At 42.7% G+C, this 22,880-nt stretch overlaps 1 protein-coding gene across 3 annotated transcripts in view; it reads left to right on the plus strand.

Moving 5' to 3' along the window:
- LOC126283468 (dipeptidyl peptidase 1-like) overlaps nucleotides 1-22,780 on the plus strand; it is a 93,825-nt gene extending 71,045 nt beyond the window's left edge. For all 3 annotated transcript variants that reach the window (XM_049982277.1, XM_049982295.1, XM_049982287.1), the window contains 2 exons: nucleotides 4,727-4,890; nucleotides 22,181-22,780. In XM_049982277.1, the coding sequence (XP_049838234.1) occupies nucleotides 4,727-4,890; nucleotides 22,181-22,363 (347 nt within the window). In that variant the 3' untranslated portion in view covers nucleotides 22,364-22,780. The remainder of the gene's footprint in view (nucleotides 1-4,726; nucleotides 4,891-22,180) is intronic.
- The last annotated feature ends 100 nt before the right edge of the window (nucleotides 22,781-22,880 follow it).

Here is a 22,880-nt window from a genome sequence, read left to right on the forward strand (position 1 = left end):
GTGAATTCATTGTCCCAGGAAGGGGAAACTTTATTGACACATTCCTGGGGTCAGATACATCACATGATAACACTGACAGAACCACAGGCACATAGACACAGGCAACAGAGCATGCACAATGTCGGCACTAGTACAGTGTATATCCACCTTTCGCAGCAATGCAGGCTGCTATTCTCTCATGGAGACGATCGTAGAGATGCTGGATGTTGTCCTGTGGAACGGCTTGCCATGCCATTTTCACCTGGCGCCTCAGTTGGACAAGCGTTCGTGCTGGACGTGCAGACCGCGTGAGACGACGCTTCATCCAGTCCCAAACATGCTCAATGGGGGACAGATCCGGAGATCTTGCTGGCCAGGGTAGTTGACTTACACCTTCTAGAGCACGTTGGGTGGCACGGGATACATGCGGACGTGCATTGTCCTGTTGGAACAGCAAGTTCCCTTGCCGGTCTAGGAATGGTAGAACGATGGGTTCGATGACGGTCTGGATGTACCGTGCACTATTCAGTGTCCCCTCGACGATCACCAGAGGTGTACGGCCAGTGTAGGAGATCGCTCCCCACACCATGATGCCGGGTGTTGGCCCTGTGTGCCTCGGTCGTATGCAGTCCTGATTGTGGCGCTCACCTACACGGCGCCAAACACGCATACGACCATCATTGGCACCAAGGCAGAAGCGACTCTCATCGCTGAAGACGACACGTCTCCATTCGTCCCTCCATTCACGCCTGTCGCGACACCACTGGAGGCGGGCTGCACGATGTTGGGGCGTGAGCGGAAGACGGCCTAACGGTGTGCGGGACCGTAGCCCAGCTTCATGGAGACGGTTGCGAATGGTCCTCGCCGATACCCCAGGAGCAACAGTGTCCCTAATTTGCTGGGAAGTGGCGGTGCAGTCCCCTACGCCACTGCGTAGGATCCTACGGTCTTGGCGTGCATCCGTGCGTCGCTGCGGTCCGGTCCCAGGTCGACGGGCACGTGCACCTTCCGCCGACCACTGGCGACAACATCGATGTACTGTGGAGACCTCACGCCCCACGTGTTGAGCAATTCGGCGGTATGTCCATCTGGCCTCCCGCATGCCCACTATACGCCATCGCTCAAAGTCCGTCAACTGCACATACGGTTCACGTCCACGCTGTCGCGGCATGCTACCAGTGTTAAAGACTGCGATGGAGCTCCGCATGCCACGGCAAACTGGCTGACACTGACGGCGGCGGTGCACAAATGCTGCGCAGCTAGCGCCATTCGACGGCCAACACCGCGGTTCCTGGTGTGTCCGCTGTGCCGTGCGTGTGATCATTGCTTGTACAGCCCTCTCGCAGTGTCCGAAGCAAGTATTGTGGGTCTGACACACCGGTGTCAATGTGTTCTTTTTTCCATTTCCAGGAGTGTATTAATTACTTCCAGATAATATTAAAGGACAGAGGACTGTTCTCCTTGTAGAGAACCACAAATAATGTTTTTCTGTCTGTAGTAATTGTTTTATTCTATAATTCATAGTCTCCATTATACAAGAACTTGACCGAATTTCAATGTACAATTTTTATGTTACTAATAGACGAAACTTAAAAAATCAATATTTTGTAATCAAGCAATCGTCATACTGCACTCTTAATAGTACATAGGCCATTTCTCAATTTGTTCATTACAAACTGCAACTCACAGTTAACTAATACTATGTTGAAAAGTATTATCAAATTACGTTACGAACTTTCTTTGTGTTTGCATTGAACCAGATAAAATTTCTTCACTTTGTGGATCTTAAACATTCTCGTTAGCTGCTTTTTGCCACTTTTGACGATACATCTGTGTAACGAATGTTCAACAAGGTTTCTATGTTTGAGTGACTCGAAATATAAGTAAACGTAAAGATGATACTGTAAGAAGTATTTGACAGAACGCTGAAGTCTAAAAGTTGAAACAAAGGCTTCGAAAACGATTATATTCCCTGAGAGTTATTGACATCCTAGGGAGCCAGCCATGACGAAACTATTCCACTTGGTCAGGAAGATATACGCCACAAGACCTCAGATCTCAAGAAACTTTAATAAGTTTTGGTTGCAAAATATTGACACAAATTATTTACAGCACAATGAAAAAATTATAGAAGCCAACCGCGCAGAAAATCAGAATGGGTTCCAGAGAAATGTGGAAACGTACTAGCCAGTACTGACCCTACAATTTATCTTAGTAGGTAATTTAAAGACAGACAAACCTACGTTTATGGAATTTGTAGATTTAGATAAAGCTTTTGGCAATGTGGACTGGAATACGCTCTTTGAAATTCTGAAGGTAGCAAGGATAAAATACAGGAAGTGAAAGATTATTTCCAACTCGTACCAAAACCAGGCTGCAGTTATAAGAGTCGCCATATATTAAGCATTGGTTGAGAAGGTTGTGAGCAAGGTTGTAGCCTATCCTCCATGTTGCTCAAACTGTACATTGAGCAAGCAATAAAAAAACGAGGAGATATTTGAAGAGGATATTAAATTATAGAGTGAAGAAATAAAAACTTCGATGACTGTCTATGACAATGTATTTGGAAAAGCAACTGAATGGCTTCGATATTGTCTTGAAAAGAGGTTATAAGGTGAACATCAACAAAAGTAAAACATGAGAAATGGAGTAGTTGAATTAATAATGTGATGCAGGAGGAAGCAGATAAGGAAATGAGATACTAAAACTAGTAGATGATCATCTTAAGTTAGAAACTCTTCTGTCCGTGTTTGCTTACAAATAGATTTGTTTTGGGAGAGGGTCCGCCTTATTAGTTAATGGTAAGCCTAACCAAAACATGCCCACTCGTAAATTTTCGAATTAAATAACTGCTCTAAATTAACTTCTATGTGGTTGAAGATGACAAACTGTGAAACGAAACAATTGCATTGAATTACATAAAATTCAGGAAATCCGCAGCATGTGGTTCAAGGTATATATATACAATTTTGTCCGTTTTTCAAATATGTAAACACTGTTTTTAAAAACTCAATTTGTCTGGGTGCAGCCTTCTTCGGAACTGAGACATCGTCGATAAGCGTTTCGGCCAAGAAGACAATTACTACTGAAGGATGCTGAAGTTTAGATGGGTAGATCATGTAACTAACTATGAGAGACAGCTTGACTAAAAGAAGGGATTGGTTGAAAGGAGACACTCTGATGCATGAAAGGAATCGCCAATTTTGTACTGGAGGGAAGCACTGGGAGTAAAAACTGTAAAGGAAGACCAAGGGATGAAATAAATGAGGAGGTTCAACTGGATGTAAGTTGTTGTAGTTATCCAGAGATGAAAGGTCATGTACGGAATATAGTAGTCTGAAGAGCTGCTTCAAGCCATCTTCAAAATGAAGATCACAACCAAAACAAGTTATTAGAGCCACAAAAATTCATCGAAAATACTTTGTGCAGACAGAAAAGGGGTTTCTAAGCTCTGTTGCTACTAGTTTCAACGGTGAATAGCACAACATAAAAAAAATGTAATCGCCCCTTTCTCTTTAAAATTTGGACATGAACTTACTTTTCAGTTTGATTCTCTTTATTTCCAAAACGCCGAATTATGTGACTAATTCTTTCATTAATCAGACGCATACATTGCTTCGTGATAGGCTGTATCATTTACCCTCTCATTTCAAAACACAGAAGAAAATGGAAGCATTACACAAAGACTGACTGTACGCTATCAAACTTATACTTCAGCTTATGTTGATTAAATTTTCATCCTTATGTGGGCTTAGTTTTAGTACAGAAGACCACCATCACTATAGATGAAGGACGCTTATCGCCATCTTTCTAACTCTAAAAAGCCGAATCATTGGCACGAGGGACACAGCATCTCAATGACTGACCAGAATACCTAACTGCATATTCCAGCATGATAACAGAAGACCCCTCACTAAAGAGCACACCACAAATGCCCTTAGGATTATATGGATAAATGAGTGGCCTGCCTTGATTCGTCACCCCTAGCACAAGTCTGAGATGTACTAAGAGGATGTATAATTTCATCTAAGTTGCCAGCCGGGGATCTTCGTGAAGCGACACATCAGGTGTTTCAAGCATGCAAGAAATTCCTCAAGGTGACATTCGTAGGCTGTTTTCTCCCATGCTACGATGAATACAAGAGGATAATCGTGCCAATGGAAGTCACACCTCATACGTCGATTCCTCAAGCTGTCATTCGTAGGCTGTTTGCTCCCATGCTGCAGTGAATACAAGAGGATAATAGTGCCCATGGAAGTCACACCTCATACGTTGATGATGATGGACACCAGTTCTAAATTAAATTAAAGTTCGATAATTTAGTACTCATTATTTAATTAATATCTTAGTGAAGTTTGATAAATATCGGTCACCGAACGTCTAACACTTTCCATTTCTGTCAGTGTATATAGCCGAAACCTGTAGACTATAATCTAATATCAGATCTAGGTTGTAAGAGCTGCTTTGTTGGACATATCAGATCCGTGTTGGTATCACTTAGCGTCGATGTTAAATCGTCCGTCCCACATGTAATCTAGGAAAAACATGGCTGCTGCCAGAGGATTGGTCAACCTCTAAATGGATGTGCATTGCTGCACCGCTGGTTTATATGCGGTCCATATTGTGCAACAATATTGTAGCAATAGCACCATCAGTAGTCTGCAAAATGTTTCATTTTTCATCTTATGAGGCTTCTGCGGCATGCATTATAGAAATCAGTGCAATGCCCTGTGGTTTACTTTCACAGGTTACTATGGTGCGGGCAACGAGGTTCTCATGCAAGAAGCACTTGTGCAGCGTGGACCTCTCGTTGTCGACTTCATGGTGTTAAACGACTTCCGGTCCTACACTAGCGGCATCTACAAGCACGTCGAAACATCAGCCTCGACACGGGAATTCAACCCCTTCGTCGTAAGTATGGACTACACTGTATCATGGCCGCGATAGGTTGTAAAGGTGAGAAGCACATTAAGAGGAAAGTGCCCAGTGAACATACTCGTGTGCTCAGCAAAAGCAACAAAGTCCTTGAGTTAAACATCAACCATCTCATTGTCAGCTATATAATGCTGGTAGTTCAAACTGTAGCGTCAACTCACTGGTACTGCACTTGCGCCAGGAGAAATCGCAGCAGCTTGCTGACACGGCAGTTGCCGCCGTCGCTACAGACTGAACCACCAACATTGGCCCACTAATCACACTGAGACGGCAAAATTTTTATCGCAAAATGTCACTATTCGTGTTGCGTATGCGCGTCAGGCACTTTCCACTTACCGTGCCACTCTTCTCTGAAACAGCCGGCATCTAATGGCGTTATTATAGTACAGAGCCCAACAAACCATTATTGAAATACTGTGCCTCTTGCCTTTTTATAGTACAGTATCCAACAAGTCATTATTGCAATACTGTGCCTTGTCTCTTTTTTCGAAAACACTCAACATCTCACTTAGATACTGAATTGGTGCTTAATTCCATACAGCGTATTGTTCCAGTATAATAATCCTCAGCGAGACCTGAAAAATTACGTATTGTTTCACCAAGGGAAACTTTAAGCAAATATAATTTCAAGACATATGGAAATGGAAGCGTTTAAAAGCCTGTTCAGTTGTCCTGATTTGGAGTCCAGCTATAGCTTTTCATTGCCCTGCTATTATTGTATAGTGGGTATTGTAAATTAATGACATGCATTGTCACACTTGTTATGCATCTCTTTCAACAGACAGGACACATTTGCTAATGTATTGACTCCCTGGGAACAATGCTCACGTTCTTTGTGCACTTTTTCACTGAACTTAGAAAGTGTGTGGCTATTTAGGTAACTCGTTTTTTAAGATACTGTACTACAAAGTGAGACGCAGCCACTAACTTTCTCAGTTGAAGTTGTCGATTCTGAAATACGTTGCCTTTGTGTGGTTTATTAATATGTTTCCAATAATATGTTGTCTACTTGATGTACACTCCTGGAAATTGAAATAAGAACACCGTGAATTCATTGTCCCAGGAAGGGGAAACTTTATTGACACATTCCTGGGGTCAGATACATCACATGATCACATTGACAGAACCACAGGCACATAGACACAGGCAACAGAGCATGTACAATGTCGGCACTAGTACAGTGTATATCCACCTTTCGCAGCAATGCAGGCTGCTATTCTCCCATGGAGACGATCGTAGAGATGCTGGATGTTGTCCTGTGGAACGGCTTGCCATGCCATTTCCACCTGGCGCCTCAGTTGGACCAGCGTTTGTGCTGGACTTGCAGACCACGTGAGACGACGCTTCATCCAGTCCCAAACATGCTCAATGGGGGACAGATCCGGAGATCTTGCTGGCCAGGGTAGTTGACTAACACCTTCTAGAGCACGTTGGGTGGCACGGGATACATGCGGACGTGCATTGTCCTGTAGGAACAGCAAGTTCCCTTGCCGGTCTAGGAATGGTAGAACGATGGGTTCGATGACGGTTTGGATGTCCCGTGCACTATTCAGTGTCCCCTCGACGATCACCAGAGGTGTACGGCCAGTGTAGGAGATCGCTCCCCGCACCATGATGCCGGGTGTTGGCCCTGTATGCCTCGGTCGTATGCAATCCTGATTGTGGCGCTCACCTGCACGGCGCCAAACACCCATAAGACCATCATTGGCACCAAGGCAGAAGCGACTCTCATCGCTGAAGACGACACGTCTCCATTCGTCCCTCCATTCACGCCTGTCGCGACACCACTGGAGGCGGGCTGCACGATATTGGGGCGTGAGCGGAAGACGGCCTAACGGTGTGCGGGACCGTAGCCCAGCTTCATGGAGACGGTTTCGAATGGTCCTCGCCGATACCCCAGGAGCAACAGTGTCCCTAATTTGCTGGGAAGTGGCGGTGCGGTCCCCTACGGCACTGCGTAGGATCCTACGGTCTTGGCGTGCATCCGTGCGTCGCTGCGGTCCGGTCCCAGGTCGACGGGCACGTGCACCTTCCACCGACCACTGGCGACAACATCGATGTACTGTGGAGACCTCACGCCCCACGTGTTGAGCAATTCGGCGGTACGTCGACCCGGCCTCCCGCATGCCCACTATACGCCCTCGCTCAAAGTCCGTCAACTGCACATACGGTTCACGTCCACGCTGTCGCGGCATGCTACCAGTGTTAAAGACTGCGATGGAGCTCCGTATGCCCCGGCAAACTGGATGACACTGACGGCGGTGGTGCACAAATGCTGCGCAGCTAGCGCCATTCGACGGCCAACACCGCGGTTCCTGGTGTGTCCGCTGTGCCGTGCGTGTGATCATTGATTGTACAGCCCTCTCGCAGTGTCCGGAGCAAGTATGGTGGGTCTGACACACCGGTGTTAATGTGTTCTTTTTTCCATTTCCAGGAGTGTACTTCCTCTTTCATAAACATTACCAGGAGTCTGTCCTAAGAGTCATCAGGCTCATTGTCTTTGATATTTTGGCAGATATATGCAATATATGCAGTTTCGTTTTTAAAACGTGTCGATGGAGTCAGTACAAACAAATACTGTTTATAGTACACTTCATGCGACGCTCCATGTCAATGAAAAACATCGACTAGGCCAAGAGATCGCCCTCATTTTCTTGTGCCTTAGTCCTGCTTTGGCACAGTGTTGGTGTGTTATAAACGGATCTACCAAGGTTAATTTTTGAGGTGTGGTCGGACCCTCTTCTTGTTGCCATCCCATTACCCCCTGAGACCGTATATGTGCACTGCAACTCTTTGTATGCAGTGTTATTCATCTGAAAGTGACCGAAGTTTTCTAACTGTTTGCGAATCGTGCAACTGAGCTTGGACTTCGGTACCAGCCCAGTATTTGCCTTGCGGTGTGTGGGACACCACCAAAAAACCACATCCAGGGTGGCCGGCGCATCAACGCTAATCGTTCATCTGCCAGGCGGATTCGATATGGGGACAACAAACCTCCCTGTTGCGGAGGCGGCGATTGTAACTCGCACAGCTAATCCTTATTTTTTTCGCCCCTGGACAGGAAGGATAACGACACAAAAAGTGTCTATTTGCCACCGGCACTTGTGTCCTAAGAAAAAGAAGAAATGAACCTCTTCAGTCGTTGACACCTATCTATGCCTAACCCAAAACAACTACCCTGTTACTGGTTTGGAGGGGGGGGGGGGGGGGAGGTAAGAAAGAAAGAAATCAGGTAGAGGACACACGGAGGAGCGATGAAAGTGAAAGGAGTTGTGTAGGGCTTTTTTTATGTACCAGAATTCCAGGAGTCGCTCACACCTTCGGATGGTGGAACATTCAAACGTGTCTTTTCGGTATTTTAATGGGAATTCCGTTTGTAGTTCATTAGCATCATGACGGCAAAGTAAGCATTAACATCTCACAGTTTGGACGTTCCAGCTGGAAGGTGGACCATGAAAGGCGCTCCATAGAAAATTTGAAGAGAACTGCTTGTATCTGAGGTTGCAAATAAGTTTACAATGTTGATCATTAAGGTACGTCCAGTAACCCATTTCCAATTTCTTGTTGGGACCAAAAAGGTATGGTCATGTATCCAATTCACAGTGTTAGCTTTTGTTGCAGGGTAATGAATCACGTCTTGGAACAAAAGCGTCTGGAAAGTGATCGGAGCAGGTGTATGTCAGATAAGGAAACCCAAGATACGCTTTGCAAGCCTCCAGACGTCAGACAATGGACCACATGAGAATCACTGAGCATCTGTGTCGTCCACACCACAGTGCACACATAGGGGTGTGTCAGCGAGGTGGATGCAGTGCAAACGAAACTGGTTGACCTGCTTGCCACTGATGGTGACAAACAGGCTGATTGGATACTAGTTTTGAGAAAGCCTGTATGTACCACTCTCCATACACCTGGGGAAACTTGTGTTCAGTGGGATTAGGGGCCCAGTACTTTTTTAATGGATCATCTGTGTTTGGAGAATTAGTGGAAGTGGTAAGAAGTGGAGGATATAACTTAATTCCAGAAAGATATACCGAAAGTGATAAAAGGGGAATGGAATGTTCAATAACATGACAAACTGGTTTATATTCATGTGAAGTCAGTCCAGCGAGGTTCGTCAGGCAATGGGCCTGGACTTTCATTTGGCAGCTAACAGGAAGGGATGTAAATCTGTCTGACATGTGGAATAAGCCAACCCCATCACGCCCCTATGGGAGGGCAAAGGAGGCATATTGAACATTGAACAACATCCAAGTACAGACAAAGGATCCCATCGTCATCAACGTACAATGGGCAATGGTAATCAGGAGCGGGAACACTCATGCCACATGAGGGATGCGAGAAGCACAGTAGACACTCATGTTCCATGTGTGCTGTACAGTGTTGAGGGATCTAAGTCAGTGATCAACAAGGCCACCCAGATCATTTTGGGGAGAGTCTGCTGGTTGTCACCTCCAAACTGTGGAGATCGTTCATAAAATAAACACCTAAGTAGCACACAGTGGTGGCCACACTTATAGGAGCGACACATCTCTCAGGTAAGCCTTCAACAATGAGCAGAATCTGCGATTTGGAAAAGTTAAGAGAACTGCCCGATACCTCCCCATATGTCATCATCCATGATAGAGCCAAGTGGGCATCATCCTCGCTGTGTAGGTGGAGAACGAGACCATCAGCATAAGACATACAACAGATGTAGTACATATGCATTGACAGGCCCACCAGATGTTGGCGAAGTCCCTGGAGAAGGTGTTCTAAAACCAGGGTGTAAAGTATCATGGAAAGTGGAAAACCCTGTTGGACAGAGCACTCGATCACTAGAGACATGGTGAGGCGTCCGTAGAGTATTCTTGAAGAGGTGCATTACCACTGTTACTATATGAGCCGGAGAACCCTTGTGCTGGAGGACTGTCTTCAGAAACATGTGAGTGACACAGCCAAATGCCTAACTGAAGTCAAATTATGCCAATGCACCAGGCACACATCGCGACCTGGTGAGTGTGATCACATCCCTGTAATAGCAAAGGGCTGTATGAATATATCGTTGTTGAGTGGAGTAAAGGGCCAGTAATCACAAACCCATGACCCTCCAAGCGGTTTAGGGACCAGGATGATGACAATATCAAGGAAGATGACTGGGATCGTCGTTGTTATGGACATCAGTTCCGACAGATGGATGCTCAAGTAGGTACCAACACATAACATTCGAGGAGGAGACCGTCAGGCCCTGCGAACTTATCGGCAGCTCCCGCGTTGAGAGCTTCTAGGGTCATCTGTGGTCATGTTATAACGTTCTGCACGGATCGTTACATTTAAGCTAACTTTCTATTGCATGGAGTTCATTTTGATGAAAGAAAGTTGCCAATTTCACAAAATTTATTGACAGCTGAATTGGTCACGTTAACAAAAACACTGACTGACATGCTTCACAGATCTCTTTGACAGACTGAAAACAACTCAACAACTAACTTGCAGCCTCGCTGAATCGCTTTATATAGAATTTTAACAATAAATTTCAAAATAACCCATTATTAATTTTGTACAATTTTGATGTTACAATCAAAATTTGCAAAAGTAAAGAAACTGACGTTACAGACGAATAAGGTATAAAATACAATATCATATTACATAATGTTTTTTAGTATTATCTATAGTTTTAAATATTAAAAATCAATCTGAACTTTAATTACAGTTTGAATTTGGTTACCAACATTCAGTGGCAGTACAAATCTCGTGCTTTATGCGACTACATACGTAAATTTTACAAATGAAGCCTTAAATTATGAAAATCGGAAAGTTGTGTGGTGTAAACAATTGGAATGTTAATTAGAAATGTAATTACAAAGGATATTAATTACAGAGGAGGACATAAAATAGATAAAAAAATGAAAATAACTTTTAAGTTGTTTCTCAAGAAAATGATGTTCTCTGTGTCAACCCACCAATCAACTGCAGTTAAGGTAATTAGAAGTGCCAATCAGTTATGCCAACATTTCTTGATTAAACATGTAACTCAGCACCTGTACAAGATTTTGTAAATGACAACAATACAAAATGGCTCTGAGCACTATGGGACTTAACTGCTGAGGTCATCAGTCCCCTAGAACTTAGAATTACTTAAACCAAACTAACCTAAGGACATCACACACATCCATGCCCGAGGCAGGATTCGAACCTGCGGCCATAGCCACCCCAGCCGGCTGACAACAATCCCCTGCCAATTATGATAATATACGTCCTTCCAGGACATTCTATATGCTTTCACAATGAATATCAAATGTTTTAGCAAACTGTACTATATATGAAAGCGTTGGTATATTGATAGACACACAAGCACACATACAAAATTCAAGCTTTCGCAACCCACGCTTGCTCCATCAGGAGAGAGGGAAGGAGAGGGAAAGACGAAAGGATGTGGGTTTTAAGCGAGAGGGTAAGGAGTCATTCCAATCCCAGGAGCGGAAAGACTTAACTTAGGGGGGGGGAAAAAGGACAGGTATACACTCTCACACATACACATATCCATTCGCACATATACAGGCACAAGCAGACATAGAGACCTTTTTTCCCCCTAAGGTAAGTCTTTCCGCTCCCGGGATTGGAATGACTCCTTACCCTCTCCCTTAAAACCCACATCCTTTCGTCTTTCCCTCTCCTTCCCTCTTTCCTGATAAAGCAACTGTGAGTTGCGAAAGCTAGAATTTTGTGTGTGTGTGTTTGTGTTTGTTTGTGTGTCTATCAACATACCAACGCTTTCGTTTGGTAAGTTACATCATCTTTGTTTTTAGATATATTTTTCCCACGTGGAATGTTTCCCTCTCTATATATATAAGTCCGTCGGAAGCACTGACTCGTCCGAGAGCCTCATGGATGCATGGAAGAAGGAACTGTGTGTGTGTGTGTGTGTGTGTGTGTGTGTGTGTGTGTGTGTGTGTGTGTGTGTGTGTAAGGTGGTATCAGTCTCTTCATTAGAGTCTTGGGGAAGGCTGTTTCCTTATAATGTCTTCCTGAAGTTCTTAAACCACGTCCTCTGGTATATAGTGTTAACAGTGAGTGCCTCTACCTCCTCAATTAAATTTGGGATATGTGGGATGGCAGCATACAGCAGCCAGGTGAAATATGAATGGAAAGTGTGATCAGTGGTGCATTGCATAATATATCGTCATCCTTCCACATGGGTGAGTTTGTATATGAGATCTTGACGACAAGTCCAGTGTTCTATGAGGAGGTGGTACATTGATGGTATTTTGTGAGTCATACAGTAATGGGAGCAGAACCGGACAAGAGTCCCTTCCAAATGTCACATCAGTGAAGTGATGTGCACTTTAGCATGATGCATGATCGCCTGATGGAAAGGAGAAAATGTTATCGAAGTGCAGTCGTGTAGGACTAATAGTAAAAGTCCATAGTGCTCACATTCCAAGCCTTGACATGTTAGCCATAACTCAGCAATGCTTGCATATAGCCGGTTTTATGCAGGATAGCCACCAGGATAGGGTGGATGGGTAAGCGAGGTGACATCAATGACAGAGGGCCTGCACATCCTCAGCAATCTGTCAGCAGTCATGGACAGTCCAGTTGGCAATGTTTAATTTCCACAGTCCACAACTGTGCCACACCTGTCGATAAGTGAGAGTGACATTGCAGATGTAGGCCTCATGGTCAGAGAAAGCCAGAAGCTTAATTTTGGCATGTTGAGGGTCTCCAGCAAGGGAATGTGTTAGATATGTACAGTCAACTGGACAAGTGCGCCGTATAGTACATGAAACCTGCATGGGTGCCATGAACCTCCACCTATGTGTTGATAAACTGAAGTTGGTTGATGATGACAGAGAGGGCTGTATGCAGGAAATGTCGTGAGAGTTGATCAGTAGGCCCTTGTGTGGAGTAGAAGTCCCTACCAAGAACTATGTCATCCAGGCGATCCTAAAAAAGCAACCTTACTTTGTCAGCAAAGAAGATGTGTTATTCTGACGTTGACTGGAGTTGGACAGTGCATATACTTTTAGGATCCAGAAACCAAACAGCGTGAGGGCCACACCCCTGGTATCAGAAAGGTACACTACATATTCAGTGGGTAGCCATGCAAGGAGGAGCAGGACTCCACTACCGTTATCAGGGGCATGGGAGATGTGGGCCGTATAGCAAGGTGGAGCATAGAAATCAGTAATGATCACTTCTCATGGAAGGGCAATGTTGACATCAGCAGTGTACATGGTATCTCTGAACATTGCCATTTTATGTGGAGCCTGAGTGATGGCCAGATTCATCATCATAATATGGTAGTGTAGTGGATGGGCTCTCCCTAATGACACAGAGGGTCCTGCGGAGATGTCCAGTTGTTTTGAAACGTTCAGTGCAACCACTGTGGCTGCAATCACTGGCTGGAAGCTGCGTTGGGCATCAACATGTGGCACACCCTGACAGATGAACCAGCAACCCAATCTGCTACATCATCAACATCGTCAGCCGAGGAGATCCAAACTTGTGGCAGGTAACTGCCACACTCATCGAGGGCTAAGGGTGGTGACACTACCATGGTTAGAGCTGGGGAACATCCCTCCATGTAATCTGTCATTATCAGGTGGGATCACAGGCAGTGGAAAGGATGCTCCCCAGACGGGACATTGGGAGCAGCCACTATTGTTGTCAGGGTGCTCAAAGGAGATCAGTGTCTGGTATCTGGTTGACTACCCATAATGCTACATGAAGAAGTGTATTGTTGGAGGGCTTTGACTTTGCTTCTTCTGTTTTTGGAGCTCCCTCTTCTTTCAGAGGTTCTGTCCTTTGTTGGAATGTGGCCATTTGTCATCTGAAGTTATGCCCATCTGAAGGAAAGCAGAGGTAGGCACCACACTTAGTTTTCTGTCCATTGCAGTGGACAGGCTGTTCATTGACCTCTGTAGAGTTGTTGGTCTCATTGCCATCAGAGGAGATGGTGCAAGTGGGGTATCATTTGCTCCATCATTTCCAAGGGGAAGTTCCAACAGAAGAACAGGTGATTCCTGAAGTGACACATCCATGTTGTGTAAAGCATCCATGTTGGGTAAAGCAGTGACCATCAGTTTGGGAGCTGTGTCACCAGTCGGGATCTGGAACAAATGACAACAGAGACAATCATACCTAACATTGTCCTGTTGTCCACATCCGTATATGCCTTTGCTGGACACGATACATGATGGTGGCTCATGCACCATCTATCAGCAGATAGGATGGTACATGTTTTTACAGTTCAATCTGATCGCTCAGACATCATTTAAAATGTGGTATGTTGTGAACATCTGCCATTTTTCCATGATGTGGCCCACTATGTTGCCATGGGATTGGAAGGCTTCAACAATCACATATTGTGCCATCTCAAAAGGGAGGTTGAACAGCCAAATTGTTCGAAAACCAGAACCAGTGTGGTCTTCTATCACCTCCCCAATTTGCCTGTCAGAATGTTTAAACTTTGGTCTGTGTGAGTGCTCTCGAACTACATCAGTGGATGCTTACTCCATAGTCATTTTAATGTAGATGATGCTGCTGGTGATAGACAAGTAGATACCTATCACTTCTTGTGAGACCAGGTGCAGCTCTTCATGAATCAATTGTTCAGTTTCATAAGTACATGTTCATGTAATTTTGTTATGGAATGTAACTAAGTGTCACTCAGTGGTAAGAGTGCTACATGAGGTACAATATTCATGAACACTATACAACACAAACACTGTGATGCACAAATAAACAACTTCATTAGCAGACCACTGCCTAGTGCGTATAGTTAGTCCACACCTGACCATGGTCAAAAGCAACCGCCACTCTTCTTGTTGCCACCCCATTAACGCCCCCTCCCCTCTGAGATTGAATATGTGCATCCCAACCGCCTGCGTGTAGTGACTAAAGTTTTCTAAATGTTTGCAAATCATATAACTGAGCCAGGACTTGGATACCAGCCCAGTATTCACCTAGTAGGATGTGGGAAACCAGCTAAAAACCACTTCCAGCCTGGGCTGTACATCTATCCTCATTATTGATCCACCAGGAAGATTCGATCTGGGGTCATCAAATCTCTGTCATGGAAGCAGCACTTTTAACACACATGGCTATTCAGGTGGGTTTACATCGTTTGGGCCCACATATGCATCGAAGCTTCAGACTGGTGGTGTCAAGGTTTCTTAAAACCCATCCATCAGTATAAAATAGATGCAATGACTACACTTGTGAAACTTTTGTTGGGAGGAGCAGTAATCTCACTGTCTTTGCACAAAAACCCTTGTCTAAAAATCGCTTGACGGGCACTGTTGTACTTGCATGTTTGAAAATGGTTCACAAGTTCAGATATAGTGAATTCCATTATAGCACTATTCATGCTGTAATTGTAAAAAGAAGTAGAAAACTTTGAAATCTGTTTTAATGTAGAGTGTAAACAAGCAGTGTAGAGACTGAAGGACGAAATGAAAAAAGTGTGGCTGTGCACTTGGTGTTTCAATTCTAGTGTTGTTACAGGAGTAGCATCCTCAACAGTAATCATTGCACCCCACAGAAAACAATCAATACAGATAAGATATAGTGGTCACGGAACATGTCCTCTTCTACATCAGAAAGAATTGCAATTATGTCATGTTCATCAACATTACCAATGAATCTCCAGTAGTAACTTATTTAAAACAGTAGGAAAAAGGTCTCTGAGAAAAAGTAGATAGATTGGACCTGTTAGTTGGGTCAGCATTAGATCTAGCCTAATGATGTGATCACACTTTATCCCAGCTGATAACTCCACACTGCACCTGTGCTGGTAACTTACATAATTTACTGTAGATTTCTTGTACATACATACAGGGTTGGACGAAATTATATAAACAGCAAGAGAAATGAATGCTTGAACAAGAATGCAGATGTTAGCAAAGCCTGTTGGTTGTGCTCCTGTATTTGACCATAAACAGCAGCTGTGAATTTGTTGCAAGTGTTAGCCATGGTCATAGCAGTGTTATGTGTAGTTATGGGTGCTTTATGTTGGACCTAAATGAACTGGAATGTAGGCAAGCTCTTAGTGCTTGCATGGCAAGTGCCTCCATAGCCAAGGTAGCTGATGTGATTGGTGTTTCAAGATGCACAAAACTGAAAATTTACACCACATACAGGGAAAGAGGAAAAACATCATCCACTAAGACACAATGTGTTCAAAAGTGTGTGTTGAATGATTGTGACAAAAAATAAGAGGATGACAGCCACAAAAGTCACTGTAGAGCTGAATGTGGCACCTTCGAACTTTGTCAGCATGAAAACAACACAAAATAGAGCTCCATAAGCAGGGAACTAGAGGGTGAGTTGGAATATCAAAACCACTTGTCAGTGATTCAAATGTCATGGTAGGAGAACACGGTGCGAAAGGCAAAAAATCTGAATTATGGAACTACAGAAGTAAGTCATTCAGTAGGATGAGTCTTGCACACTGTCTCTAACTTCAGGCTGAGTTTACGTCCCAAGAATAAAATAAGGCTGGGATTCAGTTGAGATTTGTGCAGCAATACTGTGGTACTCCTTGGGTGCCGTAGATATTCTGTCAAGAATTATGTAATCACTTTGGCTTATCATGTCCATCCCATGGTACGATATTTGTCCCACAATGGTAATGCTGTGTTCCAAGACAACAGGGCCACTGTTCCACTGCTTCCATTAGCCAGGACTACTTTGGTGAGCACAAGAACCAATTGTCACGTCTCCCCTGGCCACCACAGTCACTAGACCTCAGTATTATTGAGTCTTTGTGGACTGATTTGAAGAGAAGGATGCACTCCCACTATCCACCTCCACTACCGTTACCTGAACTTGACACAATTTTGCTGATAGAATGGTATAAGATTCCCTTTAAAATCATACAGGACTTGTATTTATCCATTCTGAGATGACTGGAAGCTATTTTGATGCCAACATTTTTCTACACCAAATTAGGCATGGTAATTTATTGTGTTTTTCGTTGGCATTACCACATTTTTGTCCACTGTCTGTATATTCCATATAATTGCAAACAAGCACAAATCATAACCATCTAGAAAAAAGGAAGTGGAAGTTGTTGACAGAACTACCATCATATATCACTCAGATTTATTTAAAGTAGAACCAGCTTAAGTTCCGAAAAAGCTGAACATGGAAAACTCATCTCTATCATTACATACACTCATGAACCAAATGATTAGACCATCTGATTAATAATTCACTTGTCCACCACTGGAACACAATACAACAGTGATAATGCATAGCATGGGTTTGACAAATTCTGGATTGCTTTCCAGAGAAGAAACGAAGTATTAGGGTTTAACATCTCATTAACAGCACACTTATTAAAAATGAAGCACAAACTCAGCTTATGAAAGGATATCAGCTGTGCTCTTTTCACGGAAACCATTCCACCATTTACTTGCTTGGATCAATTTAGGGAAATCATGGGAAACTTAAATTGGGATGGCCAAATGGCAATTAAATAGTTGTCCTCCATGAAGGTGAGTATTTTCCAGAGAATGTGGCACTTGATGCCTACACACAGGTCACACCACTTCCTTAAATTACTGTTAGTGGTTTTTTAGTTCAGCGATTGCACCCAATAGCATCTCAGATGTATCCCACTAGATTCAGATCAGGTGAATTTGTTGGCTAAGACATCAATGTGAGTCCATTATCATGCTCCTCAAACCACTATAACACAATTCTGGTATTGTTACACAGATAGTTATTCTGCTGAAAGATCCCTTCCCCTTCGAAGAAAACGTCAGACATGAAGGTAATTAGTTGGTCCACAATAGTGTTCATGTAGTCCATAGTTGTCATGGTCCCTTTGGTTACTATCACAGGTCCCATGGAAGGCCTGGTGAATGTCCCCCGTAGCATCGTACCTGGATTACCATGTACCCAGACACAACCATCACCCTGTATCTCTTGGTTTCCAAAAAGCATTTGACTCAGTACCAAACCTACACTCACTGTCAAAAGCACAATCATACGGGGTAACAAGTGAAATTTGTGTCTGGATTGAGGTGGATCTAACATGTTAAATTGGATGGAGAGTATTAGTCAGATGTAGAAGTAACTTCAAGTATGCCCCACAGAAGTGCATTGGACCTTTGCTGTTCATGTTGCATATTAATGGCCTTGCATACAATATTTATAATAAAATCAAGCTTTTGCAGATTATGCAGTTATCTATAATGAAATACTATCTGAAAGAAACTGCATAAATATTGAGTCAGAACTTAATAAGATTTCAAAGTGGTGCAGAGATTGGTAAATTGCTTTAACTGTTCAGAAATGTGAAATTTTGCACTTCACAAAACGAAAAAACGCAGCAACCTATGACTATAATATCAGTGGGTCACTGTTGGAATTGGCCAACTCATACAAATATCTGGATGTAACACTTTGTAGGGATATGAAATGGAGTTCAAATGGTTCAAGTGGCTCTGAGCACTATGGAGCTTAACATCTGAGGTCACCAGACCCCTAGAACTTAGAACTACATAAACCTAACTAAACTAAGGACATCACACACATTCATGCCCGAGGCAGGATTCGAACCGCGACCATAGCGGTCGCGCGGTTCCAGACTGAAGCGCCTAGAACCACTCAGCCACAGTGGCCGACTGAAATGGAGTGATCACATAGTTTCAGTCATGGGTGAAGCAGTTGGTAAACTTCAGTTTACTGATAGAATACTGTCAATTTACAAAGGAGATAGCTTACAAAACACTTGTGCAACCAGCTCTAGAATATTTCTCAAGTGTATGGGACCCATCCCAGACAGGAATAACGGGATGTTAAACATATACAGATAAGAGCAGCACAAATAGTCACAGGTTTTTTTTAATCTGTGTGAGAGTATCACATAGCTGCTGAAGGAACTGAACTGGAAGACTCTTGAAGATAGATATAAACAATTCTGAGAAAGTCTATTAACAAAGTTTCAAAAACCAGCTTTAAATGACTACTCTGGAGAATATACTAATACTCACATAGGGATCATGAAGATAAGATTCGAATAATTACTGCATGCACAGAGGCATTTGGCCCATCATTCTTCCTGCACTCCATACATGAATAGAACAGGAAGAAACCCTAATAACTGGTACAGTGGGATGCACCTTCCGCCATGCACATCATTGTCATTTGCAGAGTATAGATGTAGATGCAGATATAGGCCAATGTAACAACAATCATAATCCATCTGACCAGCTGAAACATTTCAATTGATCAGCATTCCAATATCAATGGTCTCGTGTCTGCTGGAGTTATAATTGATCATGTCATTAGGTCAACTTAGGAACAACTAAGTGCTCTGTAACACTTGAGCCTGCACCACCAATGTCATCAAATCTGACACACTTTGCCATTTACCTCTACATTCTGTGATGAGGCACCAATCTCCAACACTTTCTCATCTATCCATGGTTTGACCATTCTTCAACCAGTTTCCACATATCCCCAAAACAACCAAACAACTTCACCATTTCTAAAGTGCTCATTCCTAGGCACTGGCCCATGACAATCTGGTCTTTGTCAAAGTCACTTATATCAATGGATTTTCCTATTTGTGGCCTTTATCATCACAAGAATGATGGGTGATTTGTGTCTACTCCACTTACATAGTTTCCTTATTGTGTTTTGTGCACACAGTGCTACCAGCAACATTTAGTCTTACTATGAGCAGCAATCATTATGTTTAGGCTCGTCAGTGCACACTCAGTATGTCATGCATAGAGGAAATCAATTTGATTCACTTTCTCTAGAATTCTGGACGGCATCTGATTCAGTTCCTTTGGGATAGCTTACTAGGTTTGCATCTGGATCAAAAATTGCCTAACAGGCAGGATGTAGCCCATTATTCTGAATGGAGGGTTGTGTACAGACACTAAAGTAGTATCTAGTGTACCCCAGGAAGGTGTAATAGATTCATTACTGAAACTTCCTGGGAGATTAAAACTGTCTGCCGGACCGAGACTCGAATTCAGGACCCTTGCCTTTCGCGGACAAGTGCTCTACTAACTGAGCTACCCAGTCACGACTCACGCCACATCCTCACAGCTTTACTTCTGCCAGTATCTCATTTCCTACCTTCCAAACTTTACAGAAGCTCTCCTGCGAACCTTGCAGAGCTAGCACTCCTGAAAGAAAGGATATTGTGGAGACATGGCTTAGCCACAGCCTGGGGGATGTTTCCAGAATGAGATTTTCACTCTGCAGTGGTGTGTGCCCTGATATGAAACTTCCTGGCAGATTAAAACTGTGTGCCAGACCGATACTCAAGTTGGGGTCCTTTGCCTTTCATGGGCAAAGGTCCCGAATTCGAGTCTCGGTCCAGCACACAGTTTTAATCTGCCAGGAAGTTTCATATCAGTGCACACTCTGCTGAAGAGTAAAAATCTCATTCTAGGGTCATTACTGTTAAGGTTATGCATCAGTGTTTTAGCAGGTAGTGTGCGCAGCTAACTCAGGCTCTTTGGAGGTGATGGGGTTATCTATGAGGAAATACTTTAGTATCAAAATTATAGTAATTTCCCGTTAGATCACCACAAAATATGACCCTGGTACAAAGACTGACAGCTACCTTATGCAGAGATGTGCACCACACAAACTGTAAAATTGTGGTATTATTTGGTAGAAGGGCAATGAATCCCTGCTAGATTCAGTTGTGTTGAACATACCAAATATTGAATGTACATTAATTTATGATAGCGTATGTTACAAAATATATTCCTATTGACTAATGTAGAACCTTTTGAAAAATCTGTTATGGTAAGACATGTGAAAATGCTAGGTTTTTCATCAAATTCAACACACTCTTTTCATTCCAGTGTCCTTCTCATGGCCAAAGGAGTTGAATGTTGGATGACTGAATACTGATCAGACTGCTAAATAGCAAAAACACATTTTATTGACTTCCCACTGTGATACACAGTTAAGAAACAAATCTTCAAGTTATTGGAAATGCAGCATCTGTGCTTGTTTTACAAACCACCTGGACATTCGCATTTGGTGTCTTACAAAGCCACTAATAATCTAAACAAGTACAGCCGGGTAGAAATTTTAACTATTCAGTCTCATAACGGTTGTGTTGACACTCTCAGAGGGGTAGATGGTGCACTTCTACACAGCAATACAGTTCAAAACAATACATAATCACTATGCATTTGTACACACTTGCACCATCATTGAACGCAGTCTGGAAAAATTCAGGATTGCGCTTCTTGACCCAAGATTGTAAAGTGATTTTAAATTCATCCATGAAGAAAGCATATGGGTGCTGTAATGTACGTGAGCAATGTGCAGCATGGGATGAAGAAATCTGGTAATGCAGAAACGTCTATCACAGATGAACTGCACAGTAGCTGGCACAGATGCCAAGTGAGGACATGCTGATGAAGTGATTCAAAGAGACAGATGTGTTAAGCATTTGTAATCAACAACGAAACCTGATTTTTTTCAAAAATGGGTCAAGAAACAAAACCATGAATTTTCCCAAACTGGTTTTGATGCTTTGTTCAGCAAAGGCATAAATGTGTAGAAATGCATGGTGAGTATGTTGAATGGTAGTTTGTTTAGAGGGTAGTTCAGCATACGATCTGTACTAATTCCACTGTTATATACTCACTATTTTTTTTTTTTTTTTTACACGAAACTATTACATTTTGATCCAACCTCATATAATTGTTTTCAGTAGGTCTATGGTTACACTGAAGGGTAAGTTTACTAGTAAGGCCTGTGAAATAAATTTACATGACTATTTTCATTCGTTGTTGAAGAAGGCCCCGGCTGTTCTCAGCAGAACATTAACTCATTCGAGATGAAAAGACAAGACAGAAAACGTCCATGTTTTGATGACCATCAGAGCAAAGTACCTGGTCTTTCTTGGTGTCCTTAACCATAGAATCTAAATATTATTTAGCCATTGTTGCCTCTTCTGGGAGAACAATAAACAACACGACAGTGAAAGTCTATTTGTGAGCAAAATACAAAACCATGTTGACAACCATTCATGATTTATAAGTGTCCATTCTCATATTCATCTGGATTGTTTTGGATGCCAAATAAAGATGCATAGACCTACCACATTACAACAATCTTTGTGCTATTGTTTACAAGGCCTGTGTGAGTAAAGTATCATGTACTGCTGTAGTTGCTAAAAATAAATCATTATGTTAAATGTATTCAGTTTATCATCATATAGTGTTAGAGCTCTGGTATTTCATAAATAATTTCATAATCCTTGCATAATCTATTCCTTCTTGCTTTTTAGGAGACGAATCATGTTGTACTGCTGGTGGGCTATGGTGTAGATGATGAGACTAATGAGAAGTATTGGATAGTGAAGAACAGCTGGGGAGAGGAATGGGGTGAAAAAGGATACTTCAGAATCATTCGTGGCGTCAATGAGGTTGGCATTGAAAGTCTGCCTTTTGAAGCCACGCCCATCCCTTGAGCTACTGGTGCCAAATTTGTCACTAAAAGCATTTACTAGCAAATGATTGAGCCTTTAAGTTGTGATTCACACTGTTTTATATTTATGCAGCAAATGGTCTTTTCAATAACAATGTGTTCATCTGAGAATGTGATAAGCATTCAATTGCAAATGTGAGTTTTACACATTCACTTTAATTTCAAAATCGATGTTTTCAGTGTACTGTGGTCTTTTGTAGCTTCAAACAGAGTTTTGCTAATTGATGATACAAAAGTCCAGAAACATTAAACATATATGTTTGCTGCTTGAACATAAAAATTACAAAAGCACCAATAATTAGACAAATAAAGGAGAACATGCCAAAGTGTTTAACAGATGCAAAATGTAAAATTTAGAGGCTTCAAGTGGTATGAGAAAATAAAGAATTGATTACAAAAAGCAGAGATTATTTGTAGTGTGAATTCCTCTATGTCATGTAAATAAGATGTGCAACAGACTTTTAAATTATTCAGTTTCTGAAACTAGTTAAGAATGTGGT

Source organism: Schistocerca gregaria, chromosome 1, assembly GCF_023897955.1.
Source record: "Schistocerca gregaria isolate iqSchGreg1 chromosome 1, iqSchGreg1.2, whole genome shotgun sequence".
Taxonomy (NCBI): Eukaryota; Metazoa; Arthropoda; class Insecta; order Orthoptera; family Acrididae; genus Schistocerca; species Schistocerca gregaria.